The 10,008-nt window shown below is 37.4% G+C and overlaps 1 protein-coding gene across 1 annotated transcript in view; it reads right to left on the bottom strand.

Annotated features, from left to right (window-relative positions):
- Nucleotides 1-794: 794 nt before the first annotated feature.
- The window catches only part of STAMBPL1 (STAM binding protein like 1), a 47,361-nt gene continuing 38,147 nt past the window's right edge, over nucleotides 795-10,008 (bottom strand). The window contains exons 7-11 of the mRNA XM_054572462.1: nucleotides 9,588-9,712; nucleotides 7,518-7,655; nucleotides 2,741-2,853; nucleotides 1,730-1,829; nucleotides 795-1,070 (exon numbers count right to left, since the gene is read on the bottom strand). Of these exons, the coding sequence (XP_054428437.1) occupies nucleotides 1,014-1,070; nucleotides 1,730-1,829; nucleotides 2,741-2,853; nucleotides 7,518-7,655; nucleotides 9,588-9,712 (533 nt within the window). The 3' untranslated portion in view covers nucleotides 795-1,013. The remainder of the gene's footprint in view (nucleotides 1,071-1,729; nucleotides 1,830-2,740; nucleotides 2,854-7,517; nucleotides 7,656-9,587; nucleotides 9,713-10,008) is intronic.

Here is a 10,008-nt window from a genome sequence, read left to right as displayed (position 1 = left end):
TTCAACTTGCCAAAATAGTGCATAAGTTTCCATTCCTTCTATTTAATACATGTCTTCTAATCCAGGTAAATGCTTTTATTATCTAGGTACCAGTCACAAATCCCACTCCAAGCCTTAGTAATACCGTAACATTGTATTTATGTTGCCCTTTTCAACTTAAACATGTTTCTTCCCAGTCCCTGTGCATGGGTTTCCACAGAGAGACTTTAAATTTTGAGTATTCCTTCCAAATTATTATTTTTTCATTCTTCTTGGCTGACAATTATTAGTGACTTCCTACACCTCGTGTCTTCTCCCAGTCACCCTTGTTGACCTTCACAGTAGGAGGCTCTCCGTTTTTATCTGAGTTTTTCTTTCTTCTCCTCTCAAGTAGCTCGAGTCCTCCAAATCAAGTTAATGAACTGTCTGTGGCCCCGGCTCCTCTGACATCAGATCCCTGGGGAGAAGCTCACTGCTCTGGTACCTTACACTAAGATGCACTGTAGACGTACCTGAGCCTGGGGCTTGATGACGGTGAAAACGCAGCACGGGCTCTGCGGCACGCAGCCACGTGGCCACGTTTCCTCCCACGCGAGGGAACGCCTCCTCTTCTACCCCAGGGGAAGGCTATAGAAACAGATGGCCTGTCTTGGAGGCCACCCGGCACTCAGAATTTCTTGTTTGGAATTACATTTTTTAGGAGTGAGGAAAAAAATACAGCAAAACATCTAAAGCTCTGAAAATGTAAAGCTCTGATAATGGTCATGTTATTGTTTGCAGCACAATTTATTATCTGGGCATTGTTTGGGGTACATTAATAGGTACTGATTTAACATCATTGTGACCACTCTTGAGACAGAGCAACCCAAAAGAAAACTTCAAAATGTGCAAAAGCAATAAATATCAAACTTTCTGATCTAAAACGTATAAATATAAAATATTAGTCATTTCCGGAAACATCTTAAGAAAATCCAGCAACCAACGTCCATGGGCAGGTGTCTGGTATTGATGGTGCTAATAATCTTCAGAACATATCACCTCAGATCCAGCACAATTATTTTTATGTCTTTTACCAACACATGTTTGCATACCTAGGAAAGAAAACAATTGGCCTTAGAATTAGGTCATATGTTTACCAGAATTATCTTTAGGGAGGGAATAGTAATTTTCTAATTTAAAAATGCTCCTAATATTAAAAGATTTTCAATCAGAACAAATCAAACATGTTTATTCATACTCAATAATAAAAAATTATCTACAGAGGTTGCCAAATAATTTTCAGATTAAATAAATACTAACTTCAAAATAATGTTTCTCAGATGTTACAGCCAGAGAACTACCAGGGAATCAGTTAGAAAGAAAGGCTGCAGTCAAATAATATTTCTTTTGGGCTAATCAAGAAGTATGACCAGTTTTTGTGTAATCATTTTTGTGGTCACATTAGGCAGAAATCATTCACGAGACACGTAAATCATTTTATTCAATAATTGCTTGCTTATTTGGGGCCTAAAGAAAACTGTATTTAAGTATCACACAAATACATAAATGGAAAGGGAGCTTAACTGTTCTACAAAAATTTGACATTCTCTTGTTAATAAAATATAGTCAGAATAAATTACAAAGAATGATTTTTCTGGATAAGAAAACTCCACACTAAGCAGTCTAGTGTTTTATCCCATATTATACTGTTAAAAAAAGGCGGGGGGAGTAAAAAAAAATCTGAAAAAGATAACTAATGGTGTTTACTCACACTGAACAGCCTTGGTTCCTTGGTGTGTGGATGAAAGCCTTTCTTTTTACATGCGGAGACCTCAAGCATGCCGGCGTTGGTGAGCCTGAAGATGCCAGTGCTAAGTTTCAGGGAGAAATAAAGGCAAAAAAATTAAGGATTGTTTGGGCCTCCCAGATGCTTTATTTGAATGGCATAAGCATACAGATTCCTCAAGTGGGATGGAGGAAGACACCACCAACTAGGAATGCCATAGTGATTTTTTGAACCAATCGTACAACATCTGGTCTAGAGGACAGAAACACTGGAGGGGCCAGTGTTAACTCCAAGCACCTGCAGGATTGTATGAGACCACAGAGGAAAAGGTGAGGCCCCATGGAGGAAATTACAGGTGGCAGAAAATCGTAATTGTTCTAACAATGGTAGCAGTAGTGATAGCAACAGCAGGTACTTAGGGAGTGCCGGTTGTGGTGCCCGGCACTGTGCTAAGCCCTTTACACACCCTGTCATCTCTAGTGTCATCCTCACATCAATTGGCGACGGGCAAGTATCAGGGATAAAGAAGCTGAGCTCACAGTGGGCAGGTGTCCTGCTAAACACACCACTTGAGGGCGGAGACAGGATTCCTATACAAGTTTATATGAGTCCTCTGCTTATAATCATGCTACAATAATCATTGTCTCCCAACCTAGAAAGGTTTTGGTGGTAATTAAACTAAGGCTGGAAATTTTCCTACAACAGGAAATAATACAGCAGAACTGAAATCTCAAATGGCAACCTGGAATAACATCCAGTTTATCCACTTCAAGGTCATGTTAACTGAAGAAAGAGAACCAGTAATTCTACCATTGAAAGGACCTTGAAAAGTAAGACTGTAAAGCTACAGGTACAAGGGAGCCGGCTGTCACCCATCTTTTTTCCCCAGGGGCGTGGCGTGCCTGTTTATTCAAGAGCCGCACAACCTGATGCGTGAACGCTTGAACACTTGGCCTCAGACAAAGCCTTACTCGAGCCCTCAGTAGTCACACTTACTCTTTATGCTTCGGTGAACACACAATGGCAATCGCCTCTGGCAACATGAGCTGATAGGAACAGTGAGTATGAAGATCAACACTGGATAAGAAGGCGGTTTGGGTTGGATGCGTCTATAAAAAGAAAAGAGGACAAGCTTATTGGGGTAGCTGAGTCTTAGCCAAGGCCCAGAGCATTCTGAAAGAAAACTCTAGTTACTTGCTTTTACTTTTTTACCATCATTAATCAAATATGAAGTTTTAAAAATGTCTTGCTGACATATACTGTGCCTTTTTGCATCTTTGGAATAACTATGACTTTGAGATGGGGTTCTTGGGAGTGTTCATGTCCTTTCTGCTTATGGGGAAAGACAGAACTGGAAATTATTTTGCCAGAGGCTTTGAATAGATTTTTAGTTAATCATTAATTTATCTAAGAGATGGCTATATTATGATCTCAATTTTATATACAAAGATCCTGAGGTTTCTTTCAATAGTTTGCCTATGGTCACTCAGCTGGTCAAGAGCAGAGCTGCGACTGGATACCCAGAGATACTTTATCTCTGGTTTATACAAAACCATGGACACAGAAGGAAACCTTTCACTATATTTACCACATGGTACTATGTATCCATTTGTGGATCATCCTTCCCTACCAATGGGAGAATGGAAATCTCCAAGTTGTTAAAGGTGTTTGGGACTCATGCACAGCCAGTAAGTATACACATCATGAGAAGGAAGAGATTATAAATCAAAAGAATTATCTTCCAGGTTTGGGGCTATAGACACACGTATTATGAGAGACAAGTGTGCAGTTCATACTTGGATATCAGAAATACACACACCCATAATGACGCTAAAATTCACAGTCAATGCTAATTAGCCTTGCAAAAGGAATGAGACCACTTCAATCATGAAACCAAGGTCCTTTGCATGCAACATTGCAGCCCTGCCTCCATCACTCACCAGGTGTATAACACTGTGAAGATTCCTTAACCTCCTCATGCCCTTTTCATCAGCTATAAAATAGGGATAATCGTTTTATTCATGGGATTATGAAAATTAAATGAGATATCCACGTAAAATGCTTAGAACAGTGCCTAGCGTATAGAAAGGAATCGAAACCATTTGCTGTTATTATTGCTATTTGAATGTTGTCATATCTAATGGGCATGGGCTCAAAGAAATAGCTTCGTGCCATTATGTATAACTATGGACTGTTCAAGAAATGTAAGATTTTAAAACTCCTTTCTACTCTATTGACTGGAATGAAGATAAATCCACTGATATCTATTTACAGAAAGATATATGTTCTGCAGGGAAAAAGTAACTCTTGGTCTGCAAAGACCTAGGTCAACTGAGGAATGGAAATTATATAATTTTTATTTTTATTTATTTTTAAAATTTTAAATCATGTTTATTCTACTACAGTTGTCTCAGTTTCCCCCCCTTAACCCCCCTTCACCCATCCCACCTCCACCACCTGCTCCCACGGTCAATTCCCACTCTGTTGTCCATGTCCATGGGTCATTCATACTCGTTCTTGGTCTAGTCCCTTCTCCTTCTTTCCACCATTGTCCTCTTTCCCCATCCCCTCTGATCACTTTCAGTCTGCTCCATGTTTCTGTGCCTGTGGTTTATTTTGTTTGTTAGTTTATTTTGTTGAATAGATTCCACTTATAGGTGAGATCATATGGTATTTCTCTTTCACCAACTGGCTTATTTCACTTAGCATATTTTCCAATTCTACCCATGTTGTGGCAAAAGGTAGGAGTTCTTTCTTTCTTCCTTCCTTTCTCTCTCTCTCTCTTTCTTTCTTTTCTTTCTTTCTTTCCTCTTTCCTTCTTTCTTTTTAAATGCAGATTGACTTTATTTTTTTAAATGTCAAAGTTAATTATAAAATATTAAAAAATGTAAAACCATTATAAAGTCCCAGCAATTAAAACAACATGACACCAGCACAGAAATAATCAAGTAGATCAATGAAATATAATGAGAATTCTAGACACAAATGTATACATCTAACAATGTAATATATGATTAAATTGATATTTCAAATCAATGGGTAAAATAAGGCTTATTTAACAAATAAAGTGCATGGACCCCTATTACTTGAAATAAAAAAAAAAATAGAGCCCTATTTCACACATTATACAAGAAATATTCAGGTGAGTTAAAAACCAATATGTAGAATCTAAGGAGTTTTAGGAGAAAACACAACCTAATATTTTTCTTACCCTGAAGTAAAATATTCAAAACCAGAAGCTATAAAGTAAAATATTGACAATATAACTGTATTAAACCTTTAAGACTATGTAGTAATATACATATAAAAAAAGTTAAAGGACAAGTAATAGAATAGGAAAGTATTTGACACACATCTAAAAAAGGGTTAATAGTTGTTTTGTTTTTTAAGGGAAAAAATATCCTATAAACCTTTAATCGATAAATGGATAAAGAATACCGTAGTCATTTAAAGCTTTTTAAAAATAATAGAAATAGGCAAGAAATATACAAAAACAGGTTTAGTTTCAACAAATAATAAAAGGACAATTAAAATAACACATCATTGTCAGATTAATTCATATTAAAAAATATTGATTATATCAAGTATTGGTAACTGTGAAAGGAACTGGGTATCCATAGACTCTTTTCCTTCATCTTAAAGCAGTCCCTTTAGCATATTTTGCAGTGCTGGTTTGGTGAAGGTGTATTCTTTTAGCCTTCTTTTGTCTGGGAAACTCCTTATTTCACTTTCCATTTTAGTTGAGAGCCTTGCTGGATAGAGCAGTCTTGGTTGCAGGCCTTTGTTTTTCATTACTTGGAATATTTCTTGCTACTCCCTTCTGGCTTGCAGTGTTTCTGTTGAGAAGTCAACTGCTAGCCATATTGGGGCTCCCTTATATGTTACTACCTCTTTCTCTCTTGCTGCCTTTAGGATTCTCTGTTTGTCTTTGACATTTGCCATTTTAACGATGATGTGTCTTGGAGTGGGCCTCATTGGGTTCCTCTTGAATGGACCCTCTGTGCTTCCTGGACTTGTGTGCCTTTTTCTCTCCTCAAATTAGGGAAGTTTACCATCATTACTTTTTCAAACAGGTTCTCTATCTCTTCCTCATCCTCTTTTCCTTCTGGTATCCTTATTATAAAGATATTATTACATTTCAGGTTGTCCTGCATTTCCCTAAATGCCTCTTCATTCTTCTTTAGTCTTTTTTCATTTTCTTGTTCTCTCTGGGAGCTTTTTTCTACCTTGTCCTCCAGCTCACTGATTCAATCCTTGGCTTCATCGAGGCTGCTTTTGATTCCTTCTACTGTGTTCTTCAATTCAGAAATTGTATTCTTCATTTCCTCTTGTCTTTTATTGATCATTTCTATGTCCTTTTTCATGGTAATATAGTTTGCAGTAAGTTCCTCATAGTTTCTCTGTAGTTTTTTGTAATTCTCTCTGAGTTCACTGAGCTCATTGAGCTTCCTTAGAACCATTGTTTGGAACTCAGTATCTGATAGTTTACTTGCCTCTATTTCATTTAGTTCTCTTTGTGTGCATTCCTCCTTTCCCTTCAAGTGGGGGGTATTTCTTTGTCTTCCCATTATTTGTGAGACTCTCCTTTTAGCTTCTGCTTCTTAAGTTGATCTGTCTTGATTTCCTGACTTTGTGGAGTGAATTTCTATGGTTGGAGACCACTGTTTTTACTTTCTGGATCTGCCTCCAGTGAATTTAATGGCCTGCCATTCTTCCTAGTTTATGTTACAATTTCTTTGCTACAATTTTTATTGCTTTCAAATATATTCTTGCTACAGAAAATCATGTTAAACTAAATAATGCTTTTAAAATTCAGCAATTTCTAAGGCACGCTACTTAAGTAACACAAATAGAGAGACATATGGAATGCTTTGCAAACTCTTCATTATAAATAATTTCTTGAATTTGGAAGGCAGTTTATACTTTTCACAAGGCTTTCCAACCTGGTACATTGCTAACAGGTAAGGCAGAGAAGGTTTGCATTAGTCCCACTTGGTCAGTGAGGGAACTTGGAAACTTGGAGGTTAGGAGTCCTCACTGAGGGCACATGGTAATTAACAGGTGGAGCTGGGACTAAAGTCTCCTCTACTCTCCTAATATTCTTATAATGAAGTCTTAGCAGAGGCAAGACTTAACTCATGCCTTTTAATTCCTAAGCCTTCTCTTATTCCTATGACAGGCTGGTGGATGGTAGATCCCAATACTTTTTGCCCCTTCCTTCTGGCCCTACTCCATGGCTGTTTATACAGTTCATACATCGTTGGCCTGTTGGGGAGGTACGGTCTAATGAATAGATATGTATATATACTTCCTATTTAATGAATGAATATATATATACTTCCTATTTAATGTGTACAAACACCTGTTTAACAGAAACATTTTCTAAAATTTTCTTGCAGTAATCTACTTTAGGCCCAAGGCAAAAGGAAAGAGAATATTAACAACTGTCTAGGCAAATTAGTTAAAAATCTTAATAGGTCTCCGATATGCTATGTAAAAATCACTTAAACAAATCACTAATTTCCAAATGTCCCTCTCTATTTTAACTTCATAGGAAAAAAAGCATAACATAACCCTTTTAAATTCACGTTTGACAGATTTAGACATAGCCTAACATTGAAAAAAATGCTTTAATGTGATGATATTTATTACACTTGAAAAAATTAAAAAATAAGGAACGATTTAAATTAAGCTGAATTTCCTCAAGGAGCAAAATAGCACACCCCATATACACAACAAGCAAAATAAACTGAGACCCAAAAGTCAAACATACATGGATCCACCCCAGAGTGAGGAGATCGTGCTGATCCTGAACACAGAATAGTTCTTCCACGTTCTCCATGTCGCAGTAGTCTGGTCCTGCGGACTGCTTTGGCACAATTACGTGGGTAATAGTAAACTCGTTATGTGTCTGAAAAACAATTAGCAAAAATAATTATCTAATGACAGAGGAGGGAAAAGGATCTGGCAGAAAAAAAATACACATAATCCTGAGTTTTGTGCCCCGTTACTTACATCATCATCTTCCCATCCCCACCACCATTCAAAAACAAAGTACTAAATTAGAAAATGGATTCTTTGCCAAAAATATGAGTCAGCATTTTTGTACTTGAAACCCATTTTTACAATAGAAAATGTACCATAGATAGGAATTAGCATCCCAGGCTGGTCCATGGCAGTTTAGTCAATAAATAGTGTTTTGATATATTACATCTGTAATGGAAAAATCAGAACAAAATGATAGGTTTATTTGGAGGGGGAAATGCTAGTTCAATAATTTTGTGGTGTTGCTGGAGGGCATTGCTAAAGGTTTTTGGAAGTTGATGGTCTTGTTTTTATTTTAACTATATTCGATTTCACTTCAAGACTTACAACTTTTTTCTGCTACTGAGGGGACTTGCTAGGATTTTCCATAATTAAGATAATCTTTTGGATTTGCAATAAGATCAAGAGAAAGCTAAAATAAATTAGCCCCTTCAAGTAAAAGAGTTGAAAGGAAGGGGCTGTGAAGCAGTGGTAGGAACCACAGACAATATGTTTGTGTTGTATGTAGCTGTCCAACCCAAAGAGGGTCCTAGAAACCAAAGAGGGCTTTGCTACAAACTGGGCACTTTTCCTTCTGCCTTCATTACAACTCTTCTTGCCAACCCAGCCCCTCATTCATGGCTAACTTTATGTATTCTTCAGGCCTAGAGTAAACATCACTCCTTGGGGAAGCCCTTCAAGGCCCTCCCAAACAAGGTTAGTTTCCTAGTTACACATTCCCATGATCCTGCACTTCCACTAAGAGCACCCAGCCCCGTTTATAGTTAATTATCTGTCTGGGTCTTTACAAGCATCAGGTAAGCGTCATGTGCCAGAGGCTGTGGCCTTTTTGGACTACTCAATGCCAACACCTAGAAGAGGTACTCAGTAAATATTTGTCTGAGGAAGGCAGGAAGGAAAGAAGGGAGGGAAGGAAGGAGGGAAAGAGGGAGCAAAAGAGGGAGGAATAAATGGAGGAAGGAATTAAACTAAATACAACGTGTGGTCCTGGGGAGGAAGCATCAGTAGCACACTGCCCTCTGGAGGACAAATATGGTGGCTGTGGGAGGAGAGGGCAGGCTGTTCTCCTGTGCTAGTTATTTGTGCTTCTTCTCCAGCGGGAAAAGGGATGATGCAACATTGGAATATAGTAGGAGAATGTGTGTTGAATAAAACATATTACGTATTCAATTAACCAACAGTTTCTGAGCTAAATGTTAATGACTAAAAATGCTCCTGGACCCAGAAATACAAACTTAGACTCAAAGAGACTAACAAAGGACACTTCCAATGAAATTCATCTTTCTTGCAAGTAGATAATGAAATGCATTTTCTTTTTTATTTCCTTATATTCTGACACTGGCTTTCATCACATATTTCTGATAAAATCTTCCATACCTCAATATGATCTGTGCCATAAGATTTCAGTTGCTGAAATGATTGCCTTAAAGAAAACAACAAAACCCTAGTTGTATTCCACATGTATATGGTAAAGGGTGGTAAGAAGATACCTCCCACAGATAAAATCAGGTAGAGTTCATTGTATAAATGTATGTGAAACTAAACTGCAACAAAAGTTTGTCTTAGAAAACCAGACGGTTTTGAAAATCTAAAAACCTACAATCCCTGAAATCTTATCATCCATTTTCTAGAAAAACAATTCATGAATAATGATAATAGTTTTAAGAAATTAATCTATGTAAAATCAATTTCATAATGTTCACAACTCTTCGGTTGCTTTTATTCTACTCTGCTTAATGACAAGAATATCAGTACCTTTGAAAATTTCCCATGCAAAGACATGAAACAAAGACCGTACCAGTTTTCCACACAGTATCCCACAGGTTTCTATTCCTCTCACTGTATTAGATTCTGCCAGCTGCAGAAATTTGTGGCAAAGATCTCTTGATAAAACTACACATCGCAGTCCTTCAACCACTAAATCTAAGAAAGAGAAAAGGGAGAAGAAGCTAAAAATCAAATCTTATACCCCATCTTTCAAAACTGTTTTTGGCAAGCAACTGCAAATAAATATCAAAAATGAAATGACCAGATGCCCCACTTTCCATGTGTTAGTTTGAAACTCTTAAAAGTAACCATGGACTAGAAGAAAGGTAAAATTACCTGTTGCATCTAAGTTATTTCATAAACGAGTGGCAAAGTGCAAGCACTTTAACCTCCTCATGCCCTAGATCAAATATTTACATGTATGCATGGGTATTCTTTTGGCACAAAGCAAA

This window comes from Pteronotus mesoamericanus, unplaced genomic scaffold, assembly GCF_021234165.1.
Source record: "Pteronotus mesoamericanus isolate MK-2021 breed Mesoamerican mustached bat unplaced genomic scaffold, CSHL_Meso_final contig_24, whole genome shotgun sequence".
Classification (NCBI taxonomy): domain Eukaryota; kingdom Metazoa; phylum Chordata; class Mammalia; order Chiroptera; family Mormoopidae; genus Pteronotus; species Pteronotus mesoamericanus.
The sequence above is the reverse complement of the archived record's forward strand: the minus strand, read 5'-3'. Positions and strand labels throughout refer to the sequence as shown.